The following is a 16,347-nucleotide window of genomic DNA, read 5'->3' as shown; positions in this document are numbered from 1 at the left end:
CAGTGCAGTATCTGCACCGACTGCACTGCAGTTGGCACGGTTTGGCCAACATTTCACTCCTGACAGTACTAGTACTATGTACAATAATTGTATTTGAGGGAATCCCCCCTATTTCCCTATATTAAGCTAAATCGAGGGATTTTAATGGCGAGGGATGGATTTCCTCTGACCTATGCTATTGACTATACTACTTGAGAGTGCTGAGTCGCAAGGATCCCTATCTACCACCAGTTAGTGGAAACTCGTTGATCTTTTTTGCGCTCTCCATGACACCGTTTTGGAAACTGCCACCAACGCCCTACTAAAACGCTGTAGCGTCTAAAAGCGACCATTTAGTTTCTTCCACACCTTTTCGAACCATCCGCGCATTTCGCCACGCTTCGTATTCGAGTAGATCAACTCGAGTACTACTGTAAGTAAGTAAGTATGGCGTTTTCCTTTAAATCGTACGTAAACGACATCGTGATTATTACAGAAGGGGGATCATCTGTTGATTGCGATCGACCGATCGAACGCTTGAGGCGAACAGATCGCTCGTCAACGTTCCGTGTTGCCGGCTGTCCAGTGGACACCACCGGCATGAGGTGGGACACCACCGGCACGAGGAGGGTCGCAGACACTCTATTGCACCAAGGCGGAGGGTACTCAAGTCCGCATCGTGTTGTCGGTGGTGTAACACACGTTATTCGAGAGCTGCTCAAAATCCATGTAACCCACGACAAAAATCGAAACGTATGCGGCTGCTAAACCCGCATTACAGTCAGTCGTATGATGAAAATAGCGATCGCGCTGGTCTCTAATATTGGAGTATACACTCGTTTCATATCTACACAGTTTCATATCCGAAGCTACCGTGCACGAAAAAACTCCAATGTGTGGATGCGGCGATTCTAACAACATGGTTGAAAATATATAACAATGCAATGTAATACTGCAACTGTATACTGCACAGCTGGATGATAAGTCGATGGGTCGGAGGCCCAACAGCTTATGCTCCTGTGCATGGCCGACAGTTAGCTAAGAAACTTCGGGGTCGTAATGCAAGTTTTTTGCAGAGCTACAGTATTACAAGCTGAACTTGGTGCACCTCTGTCGTTGCGAGGCGAAGGTGGTGAAGCGATTTTATCGAGTGGGACAAGTGCACAAGGCACACAAGTCAAACGTTGAGAGAGTACGATAGAGCCCCGGTCCTGTCGGCAGGTCTGTGTTATGTTCTGTACATCACGAGTCGTGATTCACGACATACCGTATACACGCCAACATGTGTCTTGCTTCGTCTGAATGGTTTACATGTAAGTTCCATCTACAATATACAACAACAGCAACGATTGACAGCTGGCTGCACACCCATACATCCGTTTTCCATACGTTAGCGTGCTGTAGAATAAACCGTCATGCTAACCCAGCCTTCTGGGACTCCAGTCTGCATTTCCTTGCCAACGACGCAGGTCGTATCTCACTACAACTTCTCCGACGCAACACTCCCCCATGAAGATCCTGCTGATTCTAAGTGCCGCTCTCTTGGCGCTGCTCTCGCGGCTGGCGGAGGTGGAAGCTCAAACGACCTGTGGCCCTCGAATGCGGAAGGACTGGGATATGATGACCGCCACGGAGAAGACCACATACAAGAACGCCATCGCTGCTGCCATGGATTCGGGCGACTACATCAAGTTCGTCGAGATGCATACTGAGATGAGGTCCGAGATGGAGGCTCACCGCCAGTGCATGTTCACCTACTGGCACCGGCTGTTCCTTCTCGTGTTTGAGAATATGCTGCGCGGCCAAGGACCGCAGTTTGCGTGTGTGACTGTGCCGTACTTCAACTGGATCGTCGCCAGCGCTCGCGTGACTGCGGGTACTTGCAAGTCGTTCGCCGACTGTTTGGCCATCAACAAGGAGTTAGGAGGTGGCTCCACGAGTGGCGAAGTACGTTCACTCACCATTAATGGTGAAGAAAACTACGGTCTGTGCGTAACCGAGTCGCCGTTTGATCACTTTTGCGAGCTCTCGTCCCTCAATGGCACAGCCTGCGCCAGGTGCGTGCCTCGTAGTGACTGGAGTCAAGCTGAGGTGCCTTCCAGCACGAGCTACGCATCGGTTCGCCAGCAAGTTTTCAAAGGCAAGAACATCGGTCAGATGTCTCCGCTCGTTGAAGAAGGCTGCCACAACAACGTGCATGCCAATCTGGACAGCACTATGGGCACATTTGCTTCGCCAGCTGAGGCTCTTTTCTGGTCGCACCACGCCACGGTCGACTTGTTGCACACAATTTTCCACAAGTGTCGTGTTGGAACAAAGCGACTGACTTTTGCCCAGAAGGCGTCCAACCCGGTCGCGTGGACGTCGTGCCGTCGCCGTGGCGGTGGTGTCTTCCGTCCGACCGATTTGATCACGATGCGCACTGGTGAGTTGGGGGTTAATCCGATCCCCGGTTGGACAGACCCAAAGATTGGCAAGTACTTTGCCGGAGTTCCCAACCAATTCGCTGGTCTCATGGATGTACGCGACTTGGGCAACAGCAGCTATGGGTACACCATCACTGGCCAACTTGCTGCCATGTACAATCGGTGTGACGCCTCTCCTACCTCTCGTAAGCTGGAGGAGACGACTGCTACGAACTCCTCGTCCAAGCCTGCCATGTGTGGTATGGCACAGGACGATGGCTACGATGCCGACGGGAACGACTACGCCTCGCAGAACAACTTTCCAGAGACCGACTACAACGGTCAAGACGACGGCCACCAGGACATCGTAGTTGTCGACAGCAACGGAAAACCGCTCGATGCCAACGCGCCGGTCGATGCCTACATCACCGACGACGCCGAGAAGCGCGCCTTCAACTGGTACGACAAGACCATCGAAATCATGGGAGGCGACTCGCATGAAAACATGGCCGACCTCGAGCGTCAAGCCTGCATGTTTGAGCACGTGTGCTTGGGTGGCACTAAGGACTACTCGCCCGCGTTCAAGGCGCTCTGGAAGGTGAAGGAGCCGCGCTGCAAGACCATCGTGGACGCCATCATGAACGGCTCGCAGCCGATCATCTACGAGTCATGGCGCCAGGACATGGAGTCTCACTTCGGTTGCCCGAAGCCGATCAACTCGACGAACACAACTTCGTACTCGGGTTCGTGGGGCTCTTCGGAGGGTGGTTCGCAGGTATCGGTTGGGGATTCGGACAGCACGATCCAGTTCTCGGACGTCGCCGCTCAAAATGACGTCTCTCAAAATGGCATCGCTGGAGCTGAGTCAACCTCCGCCAAAACGTTGTAGCGTGTGCACGGAAAGGAAACCCGGGGCAATTTGTATATTCGATAATCAGAGGACCGTTTAGTTTTTTAATTAAGCTATAGGACCCTGATATCGCTCAATACTTCGCCAGACCGATTGTCGACTTAGCATGCTAGTTCGCTGGCTTGACAGTACCTGGTTTATAGTCGCACCAACTCGAAGTCGATGTTGACAATTCATTCGCCGTGCTTGCGTTCGAAAGGATAGGGATGCATTCCTTGTAAACCTCCCACGAATACACTCGATCCGGTTTGGACACGCCCAACGTATACCAGTACATGACGCAGCTTGTGCCGCATCCGCGATAGTCGAGCGCGTAAGTCATGTTAGGCAGACACACAAGACAGTCAACGCTGGAGTAGGCCAGCGTGTCGTTCAGCCAAATCTCACATGGACCATTACGGGTATAGCCTGATGTGCGCATGATCTCGTTGTCCGGAATTTGTTGGGGGACCCCCTTCGGGTTTGTCCAGCCGCAGTTTGGTCAGCCCCCGACGTCACCGAGTAGTTGCCGTTGTTCATGAAGTCACGAAGAGTCTCGAAGCCGTTGTCAAGCTGTCACCGTGCGAAGTTCGCCGTAGTGTTGAACCCCTGGTCTTCGAGATAAGCCAACGGCATCCACAGTAAACGCTGCTCCGCTTTAGTCGTGTTCGCTGCCGTCCACGTCGGCGCGGGGATGTAGACAACTTGATTCGCCGCCGACGTCGCTGGATGTAGCATCATCACACCGAAAAATGTCATGAAAGACGAGAACGAAGAGAACATTGCGCTTAATCTAGTACTGTAGACGGCTAGTTGGGGACTGGGAGGCAGAAGTTCGGGGGATCTAATGGGTCGCTCCTGAAAACTCAAAACCCATTTTGCGTGTACTAAACCAGACGTAGAAGGTTCGTCGCGTGCTTGCTGATCGTACCATTTTGGCCCAAGGAGCAGTGTTGGATAAAGCCGCGGCTTTATTTTCGGCTTTTCGGCTTTATCGATTTTTTAGCCGATCGGCTTTATAATTTAGCCGCGGCTTTATCGATAAAGCCGCGGCTTTATTTGTGGGGCAAGTGGCGGCCAATATCCGGACATTACCGGACAAATCGTACCTAATTGGGCTGTCGGACCGTCGAAACACTATCACTGACGTCATCCCCCCGATGTCGGGTCCTCGCCACATTGGGTCTGGGTATAGGCCGCAGGGCGCTGCGCATCAACGCTTCGTGAAGAGTAACACATTCAAAGGGAGGAGGGGCAACCTTGCGCAGTGTGACTGCCTCAAGGAAGTACTCACAACGCTTGAGGTGGCTCACATAGTTGGTATCTCGCCCTATGACGATCTTGGGCGCGGGTGCAGGATCAGATCTTTGTTCGTCGCCGTAAGCTGCATGACAATGCTTGCACCAAAGCTGGAGCCTGTCGCCCTTCTTCGGTAAGCCCGTCTCAATGAACTGCTGCCGCTCGTAGCCCTGGAGGCGCCCCATCGTGCCAGGGTAGGCTTGTTGTATGAGTAGACTGGCTGTATACTGATTTGGACGGGAACTTGAGGGGGGGGGGTTGTGTTGTGGTGCTCACCTGAGCAGGAACTTTCCGAAACACAAACCCCACACAAATTAGCCGAGTATACAAGTAGGTATAGCCTCTCGTATACCGTTGTATAGCCAATCTCGCGGAGTTATCTTCGGCTTTATAGGGTCGGCTCTATTCGGCTTTTTGAATTTGCTTGCGGCTTTATCTAGCAAATCGCGACAGAGCCCTGGACGAAATAAAGCCGCAAGAGTGCGGCTTTATCCACACTGCAAGGAGGGTCGATTTGTACGGGGTCGTGTCACGGGCGTTCAAATTGGGTGCCCGTACCATGCGTCAAAGATACGCATGTCAAATGCCTTTCATTCTCGAACTTGGTTCAGCATGGTCTTGCCTAACTCATCTAGTGATGATGCGCCGCCGCCCCCTAGCTATGACTTCCCGTTAACGAAACAAACACCGTCTGCAGCGACTCAAGCGTCTACTCCTGTTCCCACGCCTGCAGCTAGCTTCGATTTCGCTTTATCGCAAGTGTCGCCGCCAGAAGTTTCGCTCGCAGAAGCTCCGATCGGTAATGCCTCGCCACCAACAGCCCATACTACTACTAGCACTCCACCAGCATCTGATCAACAAGCGCCTGACTCAGCACCGCCTGCAACTGCATCGACAAGAAGTGAGGGCCGCCGTGGAAGACGTCGCCGCACAGCGACAACTGCGACCCGTGGTGCTGGCTTCTCGCCAGCTGAAGTCCGTGATCTTCTCGATCTTATTGACCACTACAAGCCAATTGGGCGAGATGAATGGGACACCGTTACGCGGGAGCACAATGCAAACTTTCCTGCTCATAGATGCTCTGAAGCTTGTGGTATATGCCACCCCACTCAGATATCTGAGAATCATGAAGCGACCCAGGCGCATTTAGCGCGCACGCTGCAATCGTTCCATCGGGGACAAAGACAAATACATTTCCGACGTAGTGGTCATGCTTCCAGCCGTTGTAGAACATGTTTTGCAAGATGCAATCACCGCTCTGCTGTAGATATAGTTTGAGACCATCGGCGACTCCGAATACGTCGTTCAACTGGGGATACTTTCTGTGGATTGCTTGTTGATAACGCCGAACATCGGGTAGACTAGGCATCTTGATAGCAGCACGCTGATCCGAAGCAAGTACGCGGATTAAAATTCTTCGACCAAACCGAACGAACAAGGAGCAGACGGATGCTGTTATACCAAACATCATGCATAGAGTAAATTCAGAGCCTCTTGTCCGTGTCCATGCCAATACGAGGGCGAGGCATTGATATGCGTCCAAGCTTCGAGGCCGACCATGCCTTGAGCCACTTAGCGATGCAATTGCTGAGCCAGCCGGTCCGTAGGGAGTAAATCGTTTGTAGAGCACCTAAAAATGCTGTAGCACGTAGTGAAACGCGGGGTGGTCTAATCCCGTGACAGTGATCAACGCTGGATCGTCACCAGAGCCAAACAGCACGGAGAAAGACGAAGTTGCTGGCGTCTGAAGTGCAATACGAGCAATGCGATGGTCGCGCTCGCGTCGACGGCGACGCTCTAGCGTCGAGCGATACGACTGGCGGCGGTGAGACCGGCGGCGGCGCTGAATGATGGAGAGAAGCAGCAATGCGGGAGCGATCATTGTGTCCTTGGACCGCGAGTGGGAAGTACGCAATTGGGTTTTCAGGAGACAACGCAGATTTGGTAAGAGCAAAACCGCCCAAGCTATGCACTAAATTTGGTACTAGCAATTTGGGTTTTCAGGAGCGACCCAATAATTGTGTCCATTCCACTGCACCAGATGCATCTTTACCTATCCTTACGAACGTCGAGCTCGCTGGGTGGGGCTACACTATAATAGCAGCAAGAGTTCGTTCGCATTATCGGTGCACGAGTTTTGTGTATACTCTTCGAGAGTAGTCTACGTCAAAGGCATCCAGGATAATATAACCCAGAAAGACGAGGGAGTTTGAGCTTGCTGGACTGAGAGAGTGTGGCCCAAAGGCCTCACCACGAGCAACAGACATCGCCTCGTTATAACGAGGAATGCTCTTGCACGGACATCGTCGTTGTCCACCTCGCAATACACCGCCATGGCTTGAGCACATCCCGTGATAGCACTAAGCTCCTCAAGTATCCTTTCTTCACTACAGTAAGCACGGGTTCTTGCACTCCGTTCGGTTGAAGCGAGTCTCTCCAAGCGAATATCGGGTTAGCTTACCTGTCAAGATTCGGTGGGGACCAACTCAGAGACGGCGATGTGGCAGGTAGGTCAGCTGCTGAGATGGTTAGCCCAGCTTCGAGCAGCAGGCTGCTCTGGAATAGGCCTCGGCACAGCGTTTCCACGAAGCCGATTACCATCCACTGGCTTCGACTGACTGCCTCAACAGCCATTAGATATTGCGTCCTGAAGGCTTCATTGTGATCGAGAAACGAGCTTCAAAAGCGGGTATACGAAGGAGTAAGACTATGCTTTTGAGTTGCGCTCTTTATTAACGTGATCTCGATCACAAGCACCAAACTTCGGTGGCTACAGCTTGCTTCGTACTTGAAGTACTTTGCCTAGAGTGCCTCTCCTGTCGCTTTCGAGTGAACAGTGCAAAACTACGGACGCAGCTATCTGTACACGCAAACCAAGTGCCAGTTCGGAGGGCGTCCTCTGCTCGGCATTACCCACGCTGGTTGTTAGCTCGTTGCTAGAATCCACCCCAGCACGTCGGAACATGCTGCAGTCAGCTCTTCTCGAAAAAATCGATCAGGAATAATTGCAGCAATTATAGTTAAAGTCATTTCGGCTGGAAAATAGAATTATCCAGCCGCCACGTGGAGTTATTCATTCTGCTCCAGAGCACCTGATGTCAACCAGGTGGGGAGTCTTGTTTGCCAACCGCCTCAAGTTCTTTGCCAACTTTTTGACCGATTTCGCTCGGACACTTCGGTTTTGTATTGACGAAGTTGAAGTTGGCTAGAAACAGCAGAACGCACAACGCCATTACATTTTCTTATCGCGGTCACCTCCCCGGATCTCTATCTCACCGACAACAAGTGGTGCCGCTTATAATAGACCATGATCTTAGCACGGTAGAGGCAGAGCATGGCGTGCTTCAGCTTGGAATTTATGATGACCAACTGTGAAAGTTGCCACCTTGTTTCCTGCTCTCTCCCCGCTTCTTGCTGTCCGTCAACCATCCACGTCAGACTGCGAGTGTTCATGGGGAAGCGATCATTTTCCAATTCGCTGGCAACTCGCCTAGCGTCTTATCCTCTCTTGGAGACCAAGGTCAAGACCAGTCATGAAGTTCGCGTGGGCGTTGGGCGCTTCGCTACTCGCGCTCGTCTCGACGCTTTCACCAGTCGACGCGCAATGCGGCGCTCGCGTTCGTAAGGACTGGGATGCTCTGACTACGGCGGAAAAGAACACGTACAAGGGTGCACTGGCTGCGGCCATGGACTCTGGTGCGTACATCAAGTTTGTGGAGATGCACACGGAGATGCAGTCGGAGATGGAGGCCCATCGCCAGTGCATGTTCATCTACTGGCACCGACTGCTGCTCGTTGTTTTCGAGAACATGCTACGCGGCCAAGGCTCCCAGTACGCCTGCGTGACGGTACCGTACTTTAACTGGGTCGGTGCCAATAACCGTGTTCTCGCTGGAACATGCTCGTCTCTCGGTGACTGCGCTTCGATCACGACCGAGCTTGGCGGCTACACCACTGGAGCACAGCGGACGGTGACGATCAACGGTATCGACAACTCCGGTCGCTGCAACAACGTGTCGCCATTGAACCACTTTTGCCAGTCGGGAGCCGTATCTGGTGCTGCCTGTGCTCACTGCGTGCCTCGCTCCGACTGGGGCTCAGCCTCGGTTCCCGCTAGCACGAGCTACGCTTCGGTTCAACAGCAAGTGTTTAACGCCAAGAACATCGGTGAGATGTCCCCCAGCGTTGAGGGCGGATGCCACAACAACGTGCACGCCAGTCTGGATGGCACCATGGGAACGTTTGCTGCCCCCGCTGACCCCATCTTCTGGTCGCACCACGCAATGATCGATGCCCTCCATACCATTTTCCACAAGTGCCGAGTGGGCACCCAGCGTCTAACGTTCGCCCAGAAGGCGGCGAATCCGGTTGCCTGGACTTCGTGCTCGAAGAGAAACGGCGGCACGTTCAGCCCCACGGAGGTCATCGTCATGCGCACGGGCGTCAACGGCAAAAACCCGATTCAGGGGAGCCAGGACCCGATCATCGGAAAGTATTTCACAGGTGTGCCCAACCAGTTCGCTGGCCTTATGGATGTCCGCGACTTGGGCGACAGCAGCTACACGTACGAACTCAGTGGCCAGCTTGCGGACATGTACAACAACTGCGACGGCACTACAACGACTGCGGCTCCAGCAACCACCGCTCCTCCTCAGAATACTGCTGCTCCGACTGCAGCTCCGATTCCTGCTACCCCTACTCCGACTGCAGCCCCGATTCCTGCTACCCCTACTCCGATTGCAGGCCCTGTTCCTGCTACCCCTGCTACGGTCCCTTGGAACCCGGCGCCTGTAACTAGCCGTCCACGTTGGGGCTTGTTCGACTGGCTCCGCAACCGATGGGGCTCTGGCCGCAGGTTGGAGGCTGAGGGATACTCCTCTCCGTCGACCAGCAAAAGCGCTAATATTCGTCACAAGGACTGCGAAAACACGGGTCTTGGCAATCCGGAGCCTGCAAACAATGCCGCTCCAACTCACAACAACGTCGTGTTGTCCAACAACGTGGCCATCACGAACAACGTCCCTGCATCGAAGGGGGCTTTATCGATCTCTCCGACTACAGCTGCTACGCCGGTAACGGTTGCCCCCTCTGTCCATTACGACGGCACGAAGAACAACAACGTGGATGTGATCATTGTTGACAAAAAGTGCCCCGCTGAACAGAAGGTGTCGGATTGGTACGACAAAACTATGGCGGCTATGGGAGGTCGTTGCCCCACGGTCATGGCGGACCTAGAGCGTCAGGCGTGCATGTTCGAGGACCAGTGTCTCGGTGGCACTCCTGAGTACTCGGCGCAGTTCAAAGCGACTTGGGGTGCCAAGGAGCCGCGTTGCTTGACAATTGTGAACGCTATCAAGAGCGGGAATCAGAAGATCACCTACGACAACTGGCGCCAAGACATGGAAGCGCGCTTCGGCTGCCCCAAGCCCGCGAACGCTACTCAACCAGGCGACCTGACCAAAAGCTACGGCAATGTGGTGCAATCCGCTACTGATACGATTCAAAGCGCGGTGCAATCGTTCTAAGTACGGGTCGAAGCTCTGCCCGAACTTTATAGTTCATCGTGTATCGTGTTTGTTCAAAATGTATCGCTGTTCGTTTTCGTTTGTAAATATCTCGATACCTTTCTTTTACTAGTAGTTCATGAACTTTTGCATTCCTAGCAAACACGGACATTGTCATCTGTAGCTGCAGCTCCATATGACGATCTCGCCAATTCTGACCAGACCAACTTTTTTGGTGTTCGAAGCGGCATTTGTAGGCGGCTGGGAACTGTAGTCTCCGTGTTGGATGATTTTACAGATACCATAATGAGTGGATCACCAGCAGCAGCCCGCAATCGGTGCGTCTTCTTGTAAACGCCGAGTTGGTGGGAAGCTAGCTACTGGGCCGTCGTTCAAGCCGACTGACATCATCACAACGCGGACTGGCGAAAACGGCAAGAACCCGGTCGACGGAAGTAAGGACCCGCTCATCGGTCGATACTTCAGGGGCGTGCCAAACCGGTTCGCTGACATGTTGGATGGGAGCGATCTCGGTGGCAGCAGCTACACGTATGAGATCAGCGGGCTGCTCGCTACGATGTTAAAGGATTGCGGGGGTATGCCAAGGAAGCACAACGGCCCAGCCGCTCCTGCATCAAAGCACATAACTCCTGCTCCGAGACCAACTACGAGGACACCAGCGACCACCCGTCGTCCATCAGCGGTCCCGCCACCGCATAGCTCCGTCCCAAGACCCGCAGTCCGTCGTCCTGTGCCAGTCTCGCCACCTCATAGGGCTCCAGCTTGTGGCGCTGAGAATCTATCAAACACAGCCAGCGAGTCGCTGACGTCAGGCTGCAACTCATCCTGGCGACAGGCCGCGACCCGAAGTCAGGAAGCGATCCGAAGCCTTGGTGTCCAGCACGATGGCTGGATTTCAAGATGAGTCGTTAGACTTCAAGGTTCGGGGCTGGACAAGGGTGAGGGGCTGGAGCTCAAGGTGGGTGACTGGATCACAAGACGCCAAGGTACCCAGTAGGTCCACTAAGGCACTGGCAGCAGTGTGCGCTGGAGTAGCTAGCGCCGCTTTCATGTTTTGCATTGCCATCAGAATTCAATTTGCTTTCTCAAGCGCATTGGTCGTCATAAAGTTAACTTTGGCGAGTGCCAAGTTTCCAGCTGGACCAAGAATCGACCGGGGGCCGCTCTACAAGTGGACGAAGACTCAAGCCACGGATGCCGAGTTTCCGCGTCGACGCAGATGGGGACGTCGAGATGACGATCCCTCCGCCCGTGTACGAGCTGATCAGTGCACCTGAGCTCGCTGCATGGGACCAAGAATCGCTCGTCAAGTGGCTGCGAGAGCGCCGCCGCTACCGCGAGGCGATCGAGGAGCGCTGCCGCATCAGTTAAGAGCCAGTGGACTCAGTGCTGCGGAGTGTACGCGCTTCTGTGAAGCCCAAGTTGCTCGACTACTTGGCCCGCTATGTGTTCCGACAAGATCGAGACGCACTAGGTGACCAAGAGATCATGAACAAGATCACGGAGCGAGTCGCTGAGGTCATGAACGGGCACATCCCGGACATCTTTGGCTTTTCAAGACCCACCTGAAGATGGATTTGAAGGAGCAAGACGTGGAGGCAAGAGTCGTCAAGTATTTCGTCGACTTCGACCAGCTCATTGAGGAGCATGGGTTTGCATCCATGTTGGCGGCGGGTAGCAAGGACAGATCCGACTACCGTGACCGCATGAAGAATCGATGCAAGTTGATCATCGAGAATTTGTCGCCTGCCATGCTGAAGACTGAGATCAAGCGGTTGGTCTCGCTCCAGCATCGTGAAGCTAAGACGGACGACATTGCTTTGCATCAGCTGATCCTCGCTCGCGCCAAAATGCAGCAGCGGTACCATCTGATGGACCGGGAGGAGAAGGCAGAGCGCAAACCAAGTGTGAAGCCGGACGGAGGCAGAGCAGCGCCCAAGACGGACGCCAAGAGGGTGGAGCCGAAGCCGGACAACACCAAGACAGCGGGCAGTAAGCCAAATGCGGGCAGCTCGGGGAAGTCCCACCTGCCGCCACGAGATGGTTGCCTATATTGCAAGGGACCTCATCTTGTCCGGGTTTGCCCGACTGCTACTGAGGAGCAAAAGCAGCAGTGCTACCAGCGTCTACGTGAGTCAAAGATAGCCAAGGTCAAGGCCGCTCGTGTGCGTCACACTCCAGGTCATCACCAGGTGGTGATCAACGATGTCGTGGAGCTGCCGTACCGGCCGGATACAGGATCGGAGGTGAACGTCCTGCCGGCGAGTGCTATTCGGGACCTGGAGGCATGTGGATCACCAGTGGCAACAGTCGAGATGGAGATGCCAGTGTTCCTGGAACGCGTGGGAGGAGATCTCCTTGCTTGCAAGAAGTGCTGTGATGTGAGCATCATGCTCGGCACTGCAGCTGGCCCTGTCCATCTTCGCAAGGTTCACTGTGTTATCGTCGAAGACGATGAAGAGAGTTTTGTTGGGAAACCCCACCCTGTTGTCACTTGGCATCGATGTTGATCGCCAGATGGAACAGTTGGCGAGTGGAGGTGCGCTCAATGGTGATGATGGTGATGATATTCGCGGTGATCCTGACATCGGCCATGACGTGGAGGACGAGACTACTGAGTTTGTCAACGACTTGATCAGGAAGGCTGGCGAAAGTGGTTTCCCGGAGGATTTGATGGCACCACTACGGCGTATAGTCATGGACTACAAGGATGTGTGGCGTTCGCGTCTAGGGGATGATGAACCTGCGCGTGTTGCACCATACCGCGTGACGCTGAAGGAGGGAAGTCAGCCGATACGCTGTAAGCCTCGCCGTTATTCGCCGCTTGCCAGCTCCTACACCAGCAACTACATGAAGGAGCTGGTGGCGTGTGGGTATGTGTACCCAAACAACGGCAGTCGCTGGTCTAGCGCGGTCGTTCCAGTACAGAAGGCTGGCGGTGAAGAATTTCGGGTCACCTCCGATTTTCGTCGACTTAACAGCATGACGGTGCCGATAGCAGCAAGCATTCCAAACCTGTCCGTAGTCTCAAGCCGCGTGAAGGGGGCCAAGGCTATTGGCAAGTTTGACATGTTCAAGGGATTCTGGCAACTGCCGTTGCATGAAGACAGTCGTGAGTGCTTCAGTATCCAAACTGACCAAGGGGTGTTCACGCCCACGCGTGTTCCTCAGGGAGGAGTCGACTCTGCGCTGCACTTCCAGTCGACCATGCAAGAAGCATTTGCTGACCTAATCAATGACCATTTGCTCGTGTACGTGGATGATATTATTCTGTTCGCTTCAACCTTTGAGGAATATCTGGAAGTCCTCGAGAAGTTTTTCGCACGCCTGCGAGAGCTTAACCTGAAGCTGAACGTGAAAAAGAGCAGCATCTACGAGCAAAAGGTTAGTTGGTGCGGCAAGATTATTGATGGGAGTGGAGTGACGCACGACCCGGCTCGTGTTGAATCGTTGGTCTCGTTACCGCTTCCGCTTAATGCTGCTGAGCTTCAACGCTTCCTGTGTGCTGCAAACTGGCTAAGAGACTCTGTCGTGGATTATGGACGGGCGGTGTCCCCTTTGCAGGCCAAGTTTGATGCGGTGATGCAGGGACTGAGTCGGCGTAAACGCCAAGCTGCTAGCGTGGCTATTTCGTGGAGTGAAGAAGAAGTCAAGCTTTACAAAGCCTTCTTGCAGCGACTTGCAAGCTCGGCCACGCTCTCGTTTCCGGATGAAGATGCCGTAGTGTGCCTCAGCTCGGATGCTTCGGCCAATGGGTGGGCTGTCATCCTCACGCAAGTGAAAAATTGGGAGGAGGGCATCCCAATTCATGAGCAGAGTCACGAGCTGCTGGTGTGCAAGGGTGGTTCTTTCAAAGGATCACAGCTGCATTGGTCCGTAGTGGAGAAAGAAGCATATCCAGTGGTCTACGCAGCAACGGAGCTCGAGTATTTACTTCATCGACCACTTGGATACCGTATTTTTACTGACCATGCCAACCTGATCCAGATATTTTGCCCGGACAGTGATCTGAAGAAGCATGTTCGAGGTAAATTACAGCGCTGGGCGATGAAGCTCTCTGGAACTCGCTATTTAATTGAGCATGTCAATGGCGAGGATAATCATTGGGCGGATTTGGTGTCGAGGTGGCCAGTACGTGAGGACGTGGAGGTGGTGTTGAAGACCAAGGCTGCGAGGACTCGCAGTCAGGCACTACCAAGTCAGCTACGTCCTCTACAAGATGATGGTTTTGAATGGCCATCCCCAGACGCTGTCCGTGAAGAACAACAGCGCTATCGTCGCTCATTGCCAGTCTCGTCGGAAGAACGAGAGGGTCTCCAATATGTCAATGGCAAGGTCTGGATTCCTCGGCAGGCGAAGGATTTGCTGACGAGAGTACTAGTTGTGGCTCATTGTGGTATCCAAGCACACCGAGGCATCCAGGTGATGTTAAACCACCTGCAGGGTTCGTACGCCATTGACAATGCGCGCGAAGTGGTGACGAGATTTGTCAACGGCTGTCTCCTCTGCAAGCATATCAAAGGCGGAAAGCTGCTTCAGCGTCCATGGTCGGAGACAGAAACAGCTACCAAGAGGAATGAAGTGCTCCACATGGACTATATCTCGATGGGGGACAGCTACGGGAGTACGAAGTACGTTCTCGTTCTCAAAGACGAGTTGACTCACTTCTGCGAGCTGATCGCCTGTGATTCTCCAACCAGTGATGTCGCTGTTACTGCGATATTGGATTGGCACAAACGGTTTGGTCTTCCGGCCAAGTGGGTCTCAGACAATGGGAGCCATTTCAAGAGTCTAGTGATGGACGAATTGGCCACTCGACTACGTGGAATGCAAAGTTTCGTGCCCGTATATTCGCCGTGGATCAATGGTACGGTGGAACGCATCAATCGGGACCTATTGCAAGTTGTTCGTGCGTTATTGCTGGAATTGGGATTGGACACGCGCAGTTGGGAGTTTCTGCTACCTGTTGTGCAAGCCAATTTGAATCAGAGTGCTGTTGCGTCACTTGGCAACAAGGCGCCACTGGAGCTCTTCACGGGTCTGCCCGTCACGACTCCATTAGACACCTGTTTGATTCCTGAGGCTGCGCCGCCATTGCATCACATAGATCTGGGCAACGTGGAAGAATCTCTCAGCCGACTCCGTGACAGTCTTCATGTGATGCACATGGAAGTGGTTGATCGCAAAGAGAGGCGTCGACTCTATCAACAAGCGCAAAAGAAAGGAGAAATTTGCAATTTCGGTGCCGGCGATTTCGTCCTATGGTCTCGTGTGGACGCACGTCTCGAGAGTGGCAAGCTCCTAGTCCGGTGGGTCGGACCTTTTCAAGTGGAGGAGGCCAAGTCGCATTCGTTCATGATACGTCACCTGTTGACGCGCGCTGTCCATGAAGTTCACGGATCGCGCCTGAAATTCTACCATGATCCCAGTCTTGACATGTCGGAAGAGCTGGTAGAACACATTGCACAACAAGGAATTGTACTTGGAGTGGAAGCCATTCTCCAACACCGTTTCAACGAGGTCTCAGAACAACACGAGTTGCTGATTTCGTGGATGGGACTCGAGTCCATTGAAGACTCCTGGGAGCCCTTAGCAGTGATGTTGGCAGACATTCCGACCAAAGTGAAGGAGTATGTTGCGCTGCAGAACGACACACAGCTTTGCACTCTGTGTGGTCTGCAGAACGAGTCACAACAGTAACAGGTATCGTCAATCCTGCTGGACTGTGTTTTGGTGGGCGGTGTGGCGCTGAGAATCTATCAAACACAGCCAGCGAGTCGCTGACGTCAGGCTGCAACTCATCCTGGCGACAGGCCGCGACCCGAAGTCAGGAAGCGATCCGAAGCCTTGGTGTCCAGCACGATGGCTGGATTTCAAGATGAGTCGTTAGACTTCAAGGTTCGGGGCTGGACAAGGGTGAGGGGCTGGAGCTCAAGGTGGGTGACTGGATCACAAGACGCCAAGGTACCCAGTAGGTCCACTAAGGCACTGGCAGCAGTGTGCGCTGGAGTAGCTAGCGCCGCTTTCATGTTTTGCATTGCCATCAGAATTCAATTTGCTTTCTCAAGCGCATTGGTCGTCATAAAGTTAACTTTGGCGAGTGCCAAGTTTCCAGCTGGACCAAGAATCGACCGGGGGCCGCTCTACAAGTGGACGAAGACTCAAGCCACGGATGCCGAGTTTCCGCGTCGACGCAGATGGGGACGTCGAGATGACGATCCCTCCGCCCGTGTACGAGCTGATCAGTGCA

At 53.6% G+C, this 16,347-nt stretch overlaps 2 protein-coding genes across 2 annotated transcripts; both read left to right on the top strand.

The window, feature by feature from the left end:
* Window positions 1–1,488: 1,488 nt before the first annotated feature.
* Window positions 1,489–3,273, top strand: IUM83_04831 (uncharacterized protein; the record flags this gene model as incomplete). Its single annotated transcript, XM_067928929.1, has 1 exon — window positions 1,489–3,273. One exon carries the CDS (start codon window positions 1,489–1,491, stop codon window positions 3,271–3,273), a length of 1,785 nt encoding a protein of 594 aa, XP_067796132.1.
* Window positions 3,274–8,105: 4,832 nt separating this feature from the next.
* On the top strand, window positions 8,106–10,097 carry IUM83_04830 (uncharacterized protein; the record flags this gene model as incomplete). The annotated part of the gene is made up of 1 exon (XM_067928928.1): window positions 8,106–10,097. One exon carries the CDS (start codon window positions 8,106–8,108, stop codon window positions 10,095–10,097), a length of 1,992 nt encoding a protein of 663 aa, XP_067796317.1.
* Between the last annotated feature and the right edge of the window lie 6,250 nt (window positions 10,098–16,347).

This window comes from Phytophthora cinnamomi, assembly GCF_018691715.1.
Source record: "Phytophthora cinnamomi strain GKB4 chromosome Unknown Contig17, whole genome shotgun sequence".
Taxonomy (NCBI): Eukaryota; Oomycota; class Peronosporomycetes; order Peronosporales; family Peronosporaceae; genus Phytophthora; species Phytophthora cinnamomi.
Note: the sequence above shows the minus strand (reverse complement) of the source record. Positions and strands in the feature narration are given on the sequence as shown.